The sequence below is a fragment of the Zingiber officinale genome, chromosome 3A, assembly GCF_018446385.1.
Source record: "Zingiber officinale cultivar Zhangliang chromosome 3A, Zo_v1.1, whole genome shotgun sequence".
NCBI classification, from domain to species: Eukaryota; Viridiplantae; Streptophyta; class Magnoliopsida; order Zingiberales; family Zingiberaceae; genus Zingiber; species Zingiber officinale.
This window is the reverse complement of record NC_055990.1, coordinates 115,401,425-115,419,921: the sequence shown is the minus strand read 5'-3', so window position 1 is coordinate 115,419,921 and position 18,497 is coordinate 115,401,425. Positions and strand designations below refer to the sequence as shown.

At 39.5% G+C, this 18,497-nt stretch overlaps 1 protein-coding gene across 1 annotated transcript in view; it reads right to left on the bottom strand.

Annotated features, from left to right (window-relative positions):
- The window catches only part of LOC122050598 (beta-glucosidase 26-like), an 80,989-nt gene extending 62,908 nt beyond the window's left edge, over positions 1 to 18,081 (bottom strand). Inside the window, exon 1 of the mRNA XM_042611492.1 lies at positions 17,892 to 18,081. Within this exon, the coding sequence (XP_042467426.1) occupies positions 17,892 to 18,081 (190 nt within the window). The remainder of the gene's footprint in view (positions 1 to 17,891) is intronic.
- Between the last annotated feature and the right edge of the window lie 416 nt (positions 18,082 to 18,497).

The following is an 18,497-nucleotide window of genomic DNA, read 5'->3' as shown; positions in this document are numbered from 1 at the left end:
ACCTGCTTCCACTGTGGTCAAACCAGTCATTGGAAGAGGAACTGCAAGGTGTACCTGGAAGATCTTAAGAAGAAGCGAAGTGAGACTTCCACTTCAGGTATATATGTTATAGAAGTCAATCTATCTATTTCTTCATCTTGGGTATTAGATACCGGATGTGCATCTCACATTTGTACTAATGTGCAGGAGATGAGAAATAGCAGGGCATTGGCGAAGGGCGAGGTGGACCTACGCGTAGGCAATGGAGCACGGGTTGCTACTGTTGCTGTAGGGACTTATTTTCTATCTCTGCCCTCTGGGCTTGTATTAGAGTTGGATGATTGTTGTTATGTGTCTGCATTAACTAAGAACATAATTTCAATTTTTTGTTTAGACAAGAAAGGTTTCTCTTTTATTATAAAGGACAAATGTTGTTCTGTTTATTTAAAAGATATGTTCTATTGTAGTGCACCTCTGATGAACGGACTCTACATTCTAGATCTTGAAAGCCCTATCTATAACATAAATACCGAGAAGTTCAAGTCAAATGACCTGAACTAAACTTATCTCTAGCACTATCGCTTAGGTCATATAAATGACAAGCACTTATCCCAGCTCCATAAGGATGGTTTGCTGGACTCATTTGATTTTGAATCTTATGAGACGTGCGAGTCATGCCTACTAGGCAAGATGGCCAAGACTCCGTTTAGTGGGCACAGTGAGAAAGCGACTGACTTGTTAGGTCTTATACATAGTGATGTATGTGGCCCTTTCAATGTTACTGCTAGAGGCGGTTATAGATACTTCATCACATTTACTGATGACTTCAGTAGATATGGTTATGTGTATTTTATGACACATAAGTCAGAATCCTTTGAAAAGTTCAAGGAATTCAAGAATGAAGTATAGAACCAGCTTGGCAAGAGTATTAAGATACTTCGATCAGATCGAGGTGGAGAATACCTTAGCCATGAGTTTCGTGACTACCTAGCTGAGTGTGAGATTCTATCCCAACTCACTCCTCCTGGAACACCATAGTGGAATGGTGTATCCGAAAGGAGGAATCATACCCTATTAGATATGGTACGATCTATGATGAGTCACACAGATCTTCCGACATACCTTTGGGGCAATGCTCTAGACACGACAGCTTTTATACTCAACCGAGTTCCATCCAAGTCCGTGATAAAGACACCATATAGGATATGGACTGGGAGAGATGCCCAGGTGTCTTTCATGAGCATTTGGGGTTGTAAGGCTTACGTTCAACGTCAAGTCTCAGACAAATTGGGACCCAAATCCGACAAGTGCTATTTTATTGGATATCCCAAGAAAACTAAGGGATATTACTTCTACATTCCCAGTCAGCACAAGGTAGTTGTGGCAATGACTGGGGTCTTTCTAGAAAGGGACTTTGTTTCTAGAAAGACTAGTGGGAGTACGTTCGATCTTAAAGAAGTTCAAGATGCGGACCATAGCACTGAAGCCTCAATGGAAGTTGAACTGGAACCACAAAGTGTTGTGGATGATGTTGTTCCACAAAGAGTTGAGGAACAATAACCAGTTCAAGTAGACATACCTCTTCGCAGGTCTGATAGGATACGTCGTCAGCCTGAGAGATACTCATTTCTCTTATCTGACCATGATGACGTTGTGCTCATAGATCATGAGCCTACCACCTATCAGGAAGCTGTGATGAGACCAGATTCCGAGAAATGGCTAGAGGCCATGAGATCCGAAATGGAATCCATGTACACCAACCAAGTATGGACTTTGGTTGATCCACCTGAAGGGGTAAAACCTATAGGGTGTAAGTGGGTCTTTAAGAGAAAGACTGACATGGATGGACTTATCTATAAGGGTCGCTTGGTAGCTAAAGGTTTCAAGCAGATTCATGGTATTGACTACGATGAAACCTTTTCTCCAGTAGCGATGTTTAAGTCTATTCGGATCATGCTTGCTATTGCAGCTTACCATGACTATAAGATATGGTAGATGGATGTCAAAACCGCGTTTCTGAATGGAAACCTACTCGAGGATGTGTACATGACACAACCTGAGGGTTTTGTAGATCCACAGCATACTAGCAGAGTATGCAAGCTGCATAGGTCCATTTATGGACTAAAGCAAGCTTCTCGGAGATGGAATCTTCGATTCGATGATGCAATCAAACAGTTTGGTTTCATCAAGAACGAAGATGAGCTTTGTGTCTACAAGAAGGTTGTAGGTTATATAGTTGTCTTCCTCATATTGTATGTGGATGACATACTACTCATTGGGAAGGACATCCCTTTGCTTCAGTCTGTCAAGACCTGGCTAGGGAGTTGCTTCTCAATGAAGGACTTAGGTGAGGCATCCCGCATTCTAGGGATACAGATCTATAGAGATAGATCTAAGAGATTTCTTGGCCTAAGTCAGAGTACATATATTAACAAGGTACTCCTTCGGTTTGCCGTGCAGAACTCCAAGAAGGGGTTTCTGCCGATGTCACATGGCGTGAGTCTTTCGAAGACTCAAGGTCCCTCTTCTAGAGAGGAGAGAGACCGCATGGATCAGATCCCTTATGCCTCAGCCATAGGATCCATCATGTACGTCATGCTATGTACTCGACCTGATATCTCGTATGCTTTGAGCATGACGAGCAGATACCATGTAATGACCCACCCTACTTACTACTACTCTCTAAGGGCGACCATTACCTAACTACTACTCTACTTACTAGTGTCACTGACGCTATTATTAGCATCAGTTAGATTTATCACGGTCCAGAGGAATTCCTACCGAAAAATTTCGGCAGAGTCTCCCCTGTACCGGTGACTAAATCCATAATACAAAAGATATATACGCAGCCACAGGCGGCAGGAACACATTTTTCACAACCACACAGTTATAAAACAATAGAAAAAGAAAGAACTACTCTAGCAAAAACAACCAACTACTTCACTCCACAAATAATGAAAGTGACTAATTACATATGCGGAAATAAACTCAACTACAATCCCAAATTTAACATAACATTAGAGGAAAGCTAAAAGCAGAGTCTTGACAATTTTTGCCAACTAATTCTGGATCTCTCCACAGTCCAGTCATCACACACCTTCATCACCACCACCACCCTGTCGTCTCCCTTTATATCTTAGCTTTTCCTTTATCTGTAGTAGGAAAAAAGAAAACAAAACTATAAGCGAAAACACTTAGTAAGTACTAATCTATCTCACAAAAACTTCGTAGTGCATAAAAGTAATGCAATGATACTGAAACTGTATGCTAAAGCAAAGCTGCATGTACTCATGGTATACAGAAATAAAACTGAACACTAAACATGCTCACTAGCTGACAGGAAAGTAATGAAACAACTACTGTAAGCTTAGAATTAAAGAACTAGACTTTTATTGATTCTAAGCATAAACTTGTTTCATTTTCTTATATCCTTATACTAGAAATTAATCTTCTAATTTCTCTTTTACTTTCTTCTTCTTGTTCTTCTTACTTTTCTTATATTAGAAATTAATCTTTTAATTTCTCTTTCACTTTCTTCTTCTTGTTCTTCTTTTCTTTTCTTTTCTTCTTTGGGCCCAGGCTTAGTACCATCTTTGTTTTGCGCGCTCTCTAATAGTGACCGGGGTAGCGAGCCTCCAGCCCTATGAGGATAAAGACCTCGGTCTTACCAAGGCCAAGACCTCGGAATTGGTCACCTGGATTTGTTTAACGACAACCTCGGAAGTCGGGTACTAGCCTCTTACTTTAATTTACTAGTTATCTCTTTTTAACTAGACTCTAGTCTTTTCTTTACTTATACTTCTCATACTCCTTTATTAGAACTTATTAGAATCCTGTAAATATTTCTTAACAAGTAAAAGATTACAACTAACCAAGCATGCTATATGAAAATACACAAGGGAAGAAGATCTGAACTCTCTAAGCATGTTATTAAACAAAGCGAAGGAAAGCGACTTTGAACTTACTAATCATGCTATAAAATAGAACAAAAGAGAGCTAATTCAAACTTGCTAATCATGCTATAAAATAGAGCAAAAGAAAGCTAATTTAGACTTTCTACACATGCTGTAAAATAGAGCAAAAGAAAGCTAACTTGGACTTACTAAACATGCTGTAAAATAGAGCAAAAGAAAGCTAACTAATCTTACTAATCATGCTACAAAATGGAGCAAAAGTAAGCTAATTCAAACTTGCTAATCATGCTATAAAATAGAGCAAAAGAGAGCTAATTTGGACTTTCTACACATGTTGTAAAATAGAGCAAAAGAATACAACTTTAAGCTTTCTTAAACATGCTGTCCAAAAACTAAATCCCTAATCAACTTTGATTCTGTACAACATGACCTGAAAGCAAGGAAGGAAACTATAACAGAATATAGAGCTCAGACTGTATACTAATGCTTGCAAGAACTAATCTAGGAACTAGCATAGATGGTTGGAAACTAAAATGAAACCCAATGAAAATCCATCTGATGCAAATTCGACATACTGTCAAGCTACACGATCCAGTTGCAAACCCAATGGTAGGAAACAAAGGCATCATTAATCAAGGTTAAATCCACTACACCCTTTTTCCTTCCTAAAGGCCACGACAGGTTCAACAAGAACAAGGAGAAACAAAAACTTGATCTCCTGCAAGCTTAGATTCGGCACAAACAATACTACATGCTCAATCAAACAAAAACTAGTTCTTGGAATCTCTGTGAAGCCCACGGCAGAACACCCAAAGCCAAAATCTTCATAGCATGGTTCGGATTCAAGAAGAAAACAAGGTTGAAGCTACTCCTACCACAGGTGAGTAGTACTTACCGACGATTCTTGGACTTACAACCGAGAAGGAAGGGGATTCTAGGGTTCGGGTAGCTCCAAATCTCGGCCTCTTCTCTTGCCCGAGCGTTTGCCTTGCCGAGAGAAGCTTGGTTTGTGAAGAACCCTTGAAGAAGAACGCTCGCCAGCCACCGGAACGCAACCCTAATTTCGGCTTCATCTTCGCCCAAGCAACGCCGACGCTGCCACACGCGAGAACGAGAGGAGAGGGAAGTTAGGTTTTGGGGAAAAGAAAACCTAAACCTTCACTTATAATTCGGGTTATTATTAATTACTATCTATGCTTTAAATTTATTTCTCCCCATACTTAGTTAACAAAGCGTGCGCAGCCCAGTTGGCTGGCTGTGTCCGGTTAGGTCGGGTCCGACCTGAGGTCATGGGTTCGAGCCTCGCCTTCAACTCTTTTTGTCAAAATTTCTTTCTTTTTGTAAACATACTAAACGACCTCCAAAAATTACGTAAAAATACTCTAAAAATTTCTAAAAATCTCTAGAATATTTTAAAACCATTTCCAAATATTTTTATGGACATTTGGAATTCGAAATAGGGAAAATTGGGTCGTTGCAATCCCCCATACCTTATAAAAAGTTCATCCTCGAACTTAGAATAGCTCTGAATACTTCTGTCTCATACTGTCCTCCCGCTCCCAAGTGATTTCCTCGTGCTTCTGGCTCTGCCAGATGATCTTCACTAGTGGTACTTCTTTATTTCTCAATCTCTTGACTGCTCTGTCCACTATCTGTGTAGGTCTGCTCTCATAACTAAGATCCTCTTGGATTTGCACTGACTGAGGCTGAATCACTTGGCTCGGGTCATGGAGACACTTCTTTAGCATGGAGACATGAAATACATTGTGTATTGCTAACATGTCTTATGGTAAGTCTAGCCTGTAAGCTACTTTCCCAATCCTCTCCATGATCAGGTAAGGTCCTACATAGCGAGGACTTAATTTGCCCTTCTTGCCAAATCTCATCACTCCCCTCATAGGAGCGACCTTGAGGAAAACTGAATCTCCTACTTGGAATTCCAATGGCCTACGGCGTGTGTCAGCATAACTCTTCTGTCTGCTCTGGGCAGTCTCAATTCTCTGTCTGATTTTCTGGATCGCCTGAGTGGTCTCGTCTATCAGCTCCGTCTGAATACCCAGCTCTACTTCCATTTCTTTTCTCTCTCCTACTTCTTGCCAGCATATGAGTGATCTGCATTTCCTGATAGCTATTGTTGTAGGCGAATTCAGCTAAGCACAAATAGTTGCACCAACTTCCTTTGAAATTTAGCGCACAAGCTCTGAGCATATCTTCTAAAATCTGATTCACTCGCTCTGTCTGTCCATCAGTCTGTGGATGGAAAGTTGTGCTGGACTTAATTTTGGTGCCTAGTGCATTCTGAACGCATTCCCAAAATCGTGAAGTGAAGCGCCCATCTCTATCAGAAACGATAGATTTAGGAACTCCATGAAGTCTGACTACCTCTTTAACATATAGCTGGGCCAACTGCTCTATAGAGTGGGACACCTTGATGGCTAGGAAGTGAGCAGACTTGGTCAATCGGTCCACTATTACCCATATTGCGTCATATCAATTGGTGGTTCTTGGAAGACCTGTTATGAAGTCCATGGATATATCTTCCCATTTCCATTCTGGTATTGGAAGAGGCTGAAGAACTCCTCCTGGTCTCTGGTGTTCTACTTTGACCCTCTGACATGTCATGCAGGTACTGACATATTTAGCTACATTTCTTTTGAGTCCTGACCACCAGAACTTCTGTTTCATATCTTGGTACATCTTGAAAGAACCAGGATGCATGGAGTATGGTGTGCTGTGAGCTTCTTCTAAGATTTTCTTTCTCAGTTCTTCATCATTGGGGACACAAAGGCGGCTCCCATGATAAAGAATTCCACTATCTGATACTTGAAACTCCGGATTTTCTTCTTTCTATATCCCTTGCTTGATCTTCTGGATATCTGGATCTTCACTTTGCTTTCTCTGTATATCCTCAAGCAGGGTAGACTCTAAGGTCAATGCGGAGAGTTGCCCTTCAATAATTTCAAGTCCAAAATCCGACAACTCCTTCTGCAGTGGCAGGGCTAATGATGACAAAGACATCAGGGATGTATTGGATTTTCTGCTTAGTGCATCTGCCACCTTGTTAGCTTTGCCTGGGTGGTAGAGGATTTCACAGTCGTAATCTTTGACCAACTCTAGCCACCTGCGCTGTCTCATGTTTAAGTCCTTCTGAGTGAAGTACTTAAGACTCTGATAATCTGTGAATATTCTACACTGAACTCCATACAAATAATGTCGCTAGAGTTTCAGTGCAAAAACCACAGCTGCCAGCTCAAGATCGTGAGTGAGATAGTTCTTCTCATAGTCTTTGAGTTGTCTGGAAGCATAAGCTTTGACTTTTCCTTTTTGCATGAGTACAACTCCTAAACCCATCTTGGAAGCATCACTATAGATGTCGAAACTCTTGTCGCTCTGTGGAACAGTCAGAATGAGAGCACTGATCAATCTCTTCTTTAGCTCTTGGAAACTCTGCTCACACTTATCTGACCATTCGAATCTCTTGTTCTTTCTGGTGAGGGCTGTTAGTGGAGAGGATATCCTGGAAAAGTCCTCCACGAACTTCCTGTAGTACCCAGCTAAACGAAGGAAGCTTCTGATCTCTCTGACGTTCTTGGGTCTACTCTAGTTGTTGACCGCTTCCACTTTGGCTAGATCCACTTGAATACCTTCTTTAGAAATAATGTGATCTAAAAACGCCACCTGATTTAACCAGAACTCGCACTTTGAGAATTTAGCATAAAGCTGCTTTTGCTGCAGAGTCTGCATTACCATCCTCAAGTGCGTGTCATGCTCCTCTGGGTCCCTGAATAGACCAGAATGTCGTCGATGAATACGTTGACAACTTTGTCAAGATATTCTCTGAACACCCTGTTCATTAAGTCCATGAAGACCGTAGGTGCATTAGTCACTCCAAAAGACATGACCACAAAATCGTAGTGTCCATATCTGGTCCTGAACGCCATTCTGGGTATATCTCCTTCTTTCACCTTCAGCTAATGGTACCCAAAGCGCAGGTCTATCTTTGAGAACACTGTTGTTCCTCTTCATTGATCAAATAAGTCATCGATCCTGGGAAGGGGGTACTTGTCCTTAACTGCTACTTTGCTCAGCGTTCTGAAATCAATGCACATTAGCACGGATCCGTCTTTCTTCATAACAAACATCTCTGGAGCTCCCCGGGGTGAATGAGTAGGGCGAATGAAGCCTTTGTCAAGTAACTCCTGTAGTTGTGCTTGTAACTCCTTCAGCTCTGCTGGAGACATGCGATACGGAGCTTTTGAAATTGGACCGGTTCTAGGAACCAATTCAATCTCAAATCCACTCATTTATTGGGAGGTAGTCCAGGTAGATCTGCTGGGAATACCTCGGGATATTCATAGACCATCCAAACCCCCTCTTTCTTACCTTCTTTCTGTTCTTCTGCACTTACTTGACTGGGGCTCCGGGCTCCCTACTGTCTTGTCTTCTATCTTGGCTGGCTTGAACTCTATAAACTCCTCCTAGTGCTCGTTGGTGACAGAACTCTTCATAGAACTCTAACTGAAAATCTGCCCAGCTCATCTGATCAGCTGCTCTCTTGGTCTTTATCCTCTCCCACCACATACAAGCATCTGCAGACAGGTAGAAAGAAGCGCACTTGACCTTCTCGACTTCTGGCCAGTCAAGAAGCTCCATAGTGCTCTCCAGTGTTTAAACCAAGCCTGGGCATCCTAGGGCTCAGTCGTGCCTGAGAAACTCTCTGGTTTCAGCTTCAGCCATTGTATAAGATAAGCTCCTGGTCTCTGGGGTGCTGTGTCGGCTCCCTGGGTAGCTGGTGGAGTCTCAATTACCACTGGAGCCTCTGCAGTGATAGCTGGAGGAGGGGGTGGAACTGCTGGCTGGTTTGCCATCAGATTGGCAATCACTTGCTGCTGTTCTGCTACTTGTCTCTGGAGTTAGGCAACAACTTCAGAGAGATTGGGCTCAGTTGATCTAAGCTCTTCGTTCTCCTGATCTTGGTTCTCAATACGAACGGTACGGGGACATCCTTTTTCTTAACATTTAATTATGCAAAGAAAAAGACTTGGTATCCTCTCTCTAACCCTTCTAATCATACATAAATATGAATAAAGAAAAGGGAAACTAAATCTTCTATCATACTTTAGTACTCAAAAAAAAAAAAACAAGTACTCTATACTGCAGTTAATAATAAGGAAAGCAGAATAAAGAAAGGATTTAATACTTTCTTACTTGGAGACGGCGAGGATGTTACTGATGTGTGTGTGATGCTGGAGAATGGAACACCGCTCTGATACCAACTGTAACGACCCACCCTACTTACTACTACTCACTAAGGGCGACCATTACCTAACTACTACTCTACTTACTAGTGTCACTGACGCTATTATTAGCATCAGTTAGATTTATCACGGTCCAGAGGAATTCCTACCGAAAAATTTCGGCAGAGTCTCCCCTGTACCGGTGACTGAATCCATAATACAAAAGATATACACGCAGCCACAGGCGGCTGGAACATATTTTTTACAACCACACAGTTATAAAACAACAGAAAAAGAAAGAACTACTCTAGCAAAAACAACCAACTACTTCACTCCACAAATAATGAAAGTGACTAATTACATATGCGGAAATAAACTCAACTACAATCCCAAATTTAACATAACATTAGAGGAAAACTAAAAGCAGAGTCTTGACAATTTTTGCCAACTAATTCTGGATCTCTCCACAGTCCAGTCATCACACACCTTCATCACCACCACCACCCTGTTGTCTCCCTTCATATCTTAGCTTTTCCTTTATCTGCAGTAGGAGAAAAGAAAACAAAACTATAAGCGAAAACGCTTAGTAAGTACTAATCTATCTCACAAAAACTTCGAAGTGCATAAAAGTAATGCAATGATACTGAAACTGTAATGCTAAAGCAAAGCTGCATGTACTCATGGTATACAAAAAAAAAACTGAACACTAAACATGCTCACTAACTGACAGGAAAGTAATGAAACAACTACTGTAAGCTTAGAATTAAAAAACTAAACTTTTATTGATTCTAAGCATAAACTTGTTTCATTTTCTTATATCCTTATACTAGAAATTAATCTTCTAATTTCTCTTTTACTTTCTTCTTCTTGTTCTTCTTACTTTTCTTATATTAGAAATTAATCTTTTAATTTCTCTTTCACTTTCTTCTTCTTGTTCTTCTTTGGGCCCAGGCTTAGTACCATCTTTGTTTTGCGCACTCTCTAATAGTGACCGGGGTAGCGAGCCTCCAGCCCTATGAGGATAAAGACCTCGGTCTTACCAAGGCCAAGACCTCGGAATTGGTCACCTGGATTTGATTAACGACAACCTCGGAAGTCGGGTACTAGCCTCTTACTTTAATTTACTAGTTATCTCTTTTTAACTAGACTCTAGTCTTTTCTTTACTTATACTTCTCATACTCCTTTATTAGAACTTATTAGAATCCTGTAAATATTTCTTAACAAGTATAAGATTACAACTAACCAAGCATGCTATATGAAAATACACAAGGGAAGAAGATCTGAACTCTCTAAGCATGTTATTAAACAAAGCGAAGGAAAGCGACTTTGAACTTACTAATCATGCTATAAAATAGAACAAAAGAGAGCTAATTCAAACTTGCTAATCATGCTATAAAATAGAGCAAAAGAAAACTAATTTAGACTTTCTACACATGCTGTAAAATAGAGCAAAAGAAAGCTAACTTAGACTTACTAAACATGCTGTAAAATAGAGCAAAAGAAAGCTAACTAATCTTACTAATCATGCTACAAAATGGAGCAAAAGTAAGCTAATTCAAACTTGCTAATCATGCTATAAAATAGAGCAAAAGAGAGCTAATTTGGACTTTCTACACATGTTGTATAATAGAGCAAAAGAATACAACTTTAAGCTTTCTTAAACATGTTGTCCAAAAACTAAATCCCTAATCAACTTTGATTCTGTACAACATGGCCTAAAAGCAAGGAAGGAAACTATAACAGAATATAGAGCTCAGACTGTATACTAATGCTTGCAAGAACTAATCTAGGAACTAGCATAGATGGTTGGAAACTAAAATGAAACCCAATGAAAATCCATCTGATGCAAATTCGACATACTGTCAAGCTACACGATCCAGTTGCAAACCCAATGGTAGGAAACAAAGGCATCATTAATCAAGGTTAAATCCACTACACCCTTTTTCCTTCCTAAAGGCCATGACAGGTTCAACAAGAACAAGGAGAAACAAAAACTTGATCTCCTGCAAGCTTAGATTCGGCACAAACAATACTACATGCTCAATCAAACAAAAACTAGTTCTTGGAATCTCTGTGAAGCCCACGGCAGAACACCCAAAAGCCAAAATCTTCATAGCATGGTTCAGATTCAAGAAGAAAACAAGGTTGAAGCTACTCCTACCACAGGTGAGTAGTACTTACCGACGATTCTTGGACTTACAACCGAGAAGGAAGAGGATTCTAGGGTTCGGGTAGCTCCAAATCTCGGCCTCTTCTCTTGCTCGAGCGTTTGCCTTGCCGAGAGAAGCTTGGTTTGTGAAGAACCCTTGAAGAAGAACGCTCGCCAGCCGCCGGAACGCAACCCCAATTTCGGCTTCGTCTTCGCCCAAGCAACGCCGACGCTGCCGCACGCGAGAACGAGAGGAGAGGGAAGTTAGGTTTTGGAGAAAAGAAAACCTAAACCTTCACTTATAATTCGGGTTATTATTAATTACTATCTATGCTTTAAATTTATTTCTCCCCATACTTAGTTAACAAAGCGTGTGCAGCCCAGTTGGCTGGCTGTGTCCGGTTTGGTCGGGTCCGACCCGAGGTCATGGGTTCGAGCCTTGCCTTCAACTCTTTTTGTCAAAATTTCCTTCTTTTTGTAAACATACTAAACGACCTCCAAAAATTACGTAAAAATACTCTAAAAATATCTAGAATATTTGAAAAGCATTTCCAAATATTTTTATGGACATTTGGAGTTCGAAATAGGGAAAATTGGGTCGTTACATACCAGTCAGATCCAGGTGAAAGTCACTGGATTGTGGTCAAGAATATTCTTAAGTACTTAAGAAGGACTAAAGAATATTTCTTGATATATGGAGACAATGATGAGCTAGCTGTAAAGGGTTATAGTGATGCTAGCTTCCAGACCGATCAGGATGATTATCGATCGCAGTCAGGGTTCGTATTTTGTATAAATGGTGGTGCTGTGAGCTGGAAGAGTTCGAAGTAGGACACAGTAGCTGATTCTACGACAGAGGCCGAGTACATTGCTGCATCAGAGGCAGCAAAGGAGGCAGTTTAGATCTGCAAGTTCATCACTGAACTTGGGGTGGTTCCCAGTATCGCTGACCCTATTGAGCTCTATTGTGACAACAATGGAGCTATAGCACAGGCGAAGGAACCTCGCTCACACCAACGGACCAAACACATACTACGACGCTTCCATCTCATTCGAAAGATTATCGATAGAGGAGATGTGAAGATATGCAGAGTACCTACAGAGGCTAACATCGCAGATCCCTTGACCAAGGCTTTGGCACAGAGGAAGTATGATGGTCACACTAGGTCATTGGGGCTTAGAGCCTACACTGATTGACACTAGTGCTAGTGGGAGATTGTTAGTTAAAGTCCTAGAGCCAATCATTTGATGATTGTATTATGGACTTGTTGTATCATATTCTTATATAAATAAAGGCATTTATTTTTGATTATTATACTTACTTGTATTGGTGCCAAATAAACTAAGTATAATAGCGTCATTGAGTAGAAGGTTCTCACCTATATAAATCAGTTAGTTGAACCGATAGTGAGATGATATAGGGAACACTACTCTTAATCATTCCTAGTCGAGTATTAACATTCAGGGACAATGTTAATGCAATAAGACTAGCATGTAGGTCAACTCGATGACTTGATCTCACAAGTCATGGATATAGAGATATTAAGTTGACACATGGGTATGCATTGGAAAATTATACTGAATGATCTGCTATAAGAAAGTATCATGGATCGTTATATTAGTGTCATATACTTTCTTATGTGACTATTAGTATGACTACTAGTCCGTAGACCTGAAGTCACCATGGTTCCCTACATAAGGAGTTATGTACTTTGGTTTCGTCAAACGTCACCCATAACTGGGTGGACTATAAAGGCGATTGCTGGGTATGTAACGAATTATGCAGAGGGATGTGAGTGATGTAGATGGGATCTATCCCTCCTATATGACGGGAGAGACATCGATATTCTTGATAGAGTGAGACCACGAAGTGCATGGCCATGCCCAAATGAGTCAATATGAGATATTGAACTCATTTGATTTAGTGAGTCTAATTAGAGTTCAAGATTTAGTTTGATCAGAGGATGACACGGTCTATGCATCATATTGATCAATCTAGATGTCTAGGATAGAAGGACACTTGTCATATATTGTGAGGAGTCACAATTAGTAGTCACAAAGGTGATGTTGGATCTCGACATTCTTGTAACTTGGGTAGTAATGATGTGTTGCTAGATACCGCTCATTACTTATGCTCCTAAATGGGTTTAGGGGCATTGCCAATGTTATAAAAACCTATAGGGTCACACACTAAGGACAATTAGATGGAGATTAGGTTCATATGATGAACCAAGAGGATTAGATTCATTTGATGAATCAAATTGGATTAAGAGTAATCCTAATTGGGCTAATTGAGTTATACTCAAGTTGATTCATGTGTTCAATGAGTCTAATTTAGATTATGACTCATTGAATAAATTTAATTAAATGAATTAGATTCATTATATTAAATTAGCTTGAATTAAATGGTTGGATTAGATCAACCATGAGAGAGATTAAGTCAAGTTTGACTTGACTTGAGAGGAAGAGGAAGAGTCAAGTTTGACTTGACTTTATGCCACATCATTAGTGAGTTGACAAGATGTGGACCAATGATAATGCTCCACATCATCATGATTACTTAAGTATGTGCCACATCATAGAGGTTACAAACCTCCATTCCATTTAATGTGGCCGGCCACATTAATTGTAATGGAGTTACAATTATGGCCGACCACACACAAAAATGAAGGGAATTCATTTTTTTCATTCAAGACTATTCACTTCTTCTTCTTCCTTGAGTTCTCTTCTTGCTCTCCCTCTCCTCATCTTGCCGAGACCTACTAAGGTGCTATCACACCTATAGTTTGGTTATCTCCTTCTTGTGTTCGTGTGGATACACATAGAGAGTTGTCTACCTTGACAACTTGAGATCCGACACTTCCTTGGACGAGCGGGATTCGTAAAGGGCACGCATCAAGGGTAATTCCTTCTCCTAGTTTAGAACTAGCATAAAACTCGTACTCATAAGTTTTTCGAAAGTTTTTACTTCGCACGGATCCGGTGGCTGGGGCTTTCGGGGTTTCCGCGACGCGAAAAATCGGTTTTCGCGGCCCGAAAAACCCAACACTTCCCTTGCTGAAGCACCCCAAATCCCAATTGAGCCCCCTCCGCTAGGCACCTCTCTACTAGAGAAACTTTCCATCTATGCTAAGGAGACCATACCAAATATGGTTTCTTGACACTAAGTAGATGCTTGCTCTAGTCCATTCAGAGGGTAGGGTCTTTAGTTAAGAAAAAATCCATAAATTATATGTGACTATTAACTTTGCTTGTGTAGTCTATTAGCAAAGATTTCTAGTAGAGGAAGGATACAATAATAGAACTAAGGAGTCAAATAGATAAACTGAGACAAACTTCAATCAGGACTTCGTCAACCGCCAAGGAAACTTAGCTTGGGAAGAATTCGGCTTAGAAAATAGTAGAGAGAACCCAACTGGAGGAGACTTTGACTAAAACAATAGCAGCAAAAACTTAATTGGAGGAGGCTTTGGCTAAGACAACAAAAGAAAAACCTAAAAATGAGACATCAGTTATGTATTAGAGCAAGAAAGCCAAGGGCTATTCTGACAAAACTCAAAGACTGGAGCAAGAGCTTATTGAAGCTTAGCTGCTTTAAGGGTCTCTAAAGCATTGGCCAAAAAGGATCAAGAAGAGTAATTTCAAGTTCAACATGATTTTCTAACCAAATTGGTGAGGTCTATCGCTACAGAAACTTGAAGACTAAATCTCTAAAGTGACATTCGTGTCGAGACTTCAATCAAGAAGAAATGGGCGCTAGAAATAGCTAAACCCAAAAGACAGGATATGAACATGACTTCTAAACTAGAAGCTCTTAAGATCCAGGTAGCATTAGAGTCGGGAATCACCATTGAGAAAGAGAAGGCCATGAATGCCCAATAGGAGGTTGCTCAAAAAGATTTGAGTGACTACAAAGCAGATGAGGAATCGATGAGCAGAGCAAAAGAAGACTTTTCTAACCTCCGTTAAATTTTATGAAAAACTATCAACATGACTAGTGACATGCTATGATATGAATTTGAGGGTGCCCTCCACCAATGTGTTGAAAAAATTCTACTAACTAGAGGAGCAGACCTTTCCATTTTAATGTTATATTTGAAAGGTGTCCAAAGGAAATCATTTTAGATATTATATTATTTATTGGATAAATTAATTCACTATTTAAGTATGCATTCTCTATGTATTTGATATCGATCTTAAACTTAATTAATAAAGTTTACAATATGATTTATAGTATGAGAAAACTTATGATTAGATCATAACTAGTGAATATCTTTACATATGTAATTTTGGATGTATTGAAATATTTCATAGTCAATGAATTGATGAGTTCTGACATTATCGATTTCGAGAGACTAGAATGTGTTATACTCCTTGGTTTATCCATGCAGTTGCTTCTCATTGGCTGGAGACATTGGTATGTTGAGAGTTAAACGTGAATACTAATTAAAGGTAACTAGTTCATTAGAATGACCCGCCATTAGACTTCATATGATTTTATACATATATGAATATTTCAATAATAATTTTAATGCAGTTCAAGTGCAAGTTTCCTTTGACTTGTGGTATTCAAGTCATCTTGATCATGGAGACTTATGCTTTAACATCTTAAACAAACATCTCCTTTGAGGTATAGATTCGGGATGATTGGGTATATAAGTCAAAGTACATGAAAATGATTGAATAACTCATAGAAGATTCATCACTTCTTTATTAGGAGATGTATATCCTATGGTCTCTTGTCACCATTATTACTCGTAAATCTGTGGCTAAAGAATTACACATTAAGAGGATGGTCTTCTTGGACACATGATTGAGTAATTTAAATCCATAAAACAAGGAACTAGTACTTGGGCTAGGTGTGACATAGTTAGTTTAGTGGAAACTGATACATAAAATATGTCATAAACTAAGAGGGTATAAGACAAGTGAAAGGAACGAGGCATGACTCACTGTAATTACTGAAATATTCAAAAGTGGTTTTAGAATCAATTGTAATTTTTCAGTTAATTGGGGATCATAATGCACTACTAGGTGTCACTCATGCTCGATTCATAATTAATGATTAATTATGAATGACCAACATAAACCGGAAATCTATTGGATTATACATATTACAAGTATATTCAAAAGATATAAAATAAGTTTGAGAATTAAATTATCAGATTAAAAGAGACTAAGTCTAGTATAACTATATGTGGAGCAAATATGGAAGGTGTTTGGCAAAACATAAATAATAGTGGGTCATGCCTCTTATAGACAAGTTTACATTCCAAAAGCATTTAGTTTAATTATGATCCATGATGGTTTAATAATAAGCCAAAAGGGTTTGGTTTAATTATGAATCAAGATGATTTAGTTTTGAACTACATTTAGTTATGTCCATTTTTGGTATTTTACAACTAATTTGTCAGGTCATTAAAAGTGCCAAAATGAAATAGTGTCGTGATTGAAATATAATTTTATTTATTTTCAGAGACATCAAAACAACAAATTGTGTTTATTTCATGATCAAATCAATTAAACGGGGGACTAAAGACAATAATAAATATTTTTTTAAACAAAAACCTAATTTATTGACTCCTCTCATGAATCTTCTTGATCCAACGTGTTGATTCCTTTGGATAGCACTTATTATTCTTGAAGCTAACATAGACAACCTTGATGTGTCCATTCAAAATTATCAAGAAAGGATCATACAAAGTATCCAATGCTAAAGCATCATCATCTATTGCCCTATTTAGTTCAGTAATATAATTCTTATAATAATGTCTCCATTGAGTATCTTGGAAGCTTCATGGAAATGTGACATTGCCAAGTTGATCCATACCTAAAATTATAATCAATTAAGTTTGAATTTAGAGAATATATATAATTTCTTATACAAATATTTATTATTTTCTGATAGAAGGATAATTGGGTTGTCATAATTTTCCTTAACATATGTACCTGCCTTATATAAACCCTATGGAACTATGTAAAGCCAATTTGAATGGGTCTAATAGCATATAAAAAATTACTTTTTATCAATTATAAGCCAACGTTAAATCAAAATCCAAAATTTCATGGCATAACCACATGGGGAAAAAATATAAGGTAATTTCTTACTTTGGTCCAATTGGCACGCTATTTCAATATCTAAAAAAAGAAATAGTAGAAGAAATTATATTACTAATAGATCATTTTATTAATTAAGTTAAACATGGACAAGAAATAAATGGTTGAATATGTCTCACATTTAAATTCGAATTACCAATCATTATGATAGCTAATAGGTTTAGGATTGATTGTACCATTATCCTTAACATAATAGGTTTTGTATTGATTGACTCCCAAATAATCATATGTGTAAAATACCGGAAAATAGAGAAATAATGATAAGCGAATTTTCCGAAATTTTTGGAAATTTTTCGGAAATTTTTCGGAGCTCGTACAGACGAGTTAACGGGGATAAAAATAGGGTCCGGAAAAGCCTGTTTAGGCTACCCTATTTAAGTGAGGAAATGTTTATATTTCCTTTTCTTTTTATATTTCTTTTTCTTTTATTTATTTTATCACCGCTTTCTCTCCTTTTTCCCCTGCCCGACGTCGCGCCCTCTTCTTACCCTAACCAACGCCGCAAACAACCGTCGCACGTGACGGATTCCTCACGATTAAAGCCGCGGCCGAGGGTTGTCGATCCCCTTTCCTCTCTTCCTCACTTCTCCTGAGCGCCAACCGCTGTGCCGTGGATTTGAGCCACTCCGCCGACGCTCTCTTCATTCGCAGAGTGTCGCCGCCGCACCGTACAGCGCCGGCCATCTCCACATTGTGCCCTAATCATGGACGCCGACGCCTTCCTCCTCTCCTCTGCCGATGCCGACGCTGTGAGAGCCATCACCGGCCGACTCTCTGTGCCGACACCCGAGCCCCAGTTCCGTTGCCGATGCCCTAGCCTCAGCCGCGACACCCCTCTCTTCAGCGACATCCGAGCATAGCCGACTGCCGTCCCTCTCTGCCCTAGCGTCGGCAGCCAACCAATTTGCCTACACGGGTTCGCTGTGCCACTGTTTCCCTTTGTGCTACACTGCCCTTCCAGCGCTGGATCTCAGCCTCGGGTTGCTGTGAAGTGCAGACAGTGAGTACGGTGATCAGACCCCCAAGGTGAGCCTTGATTTGGTCTTGCATGGTTGAGCATGTACACACTGTGAATTGGACATTGGATTTGTCTAGGTGCT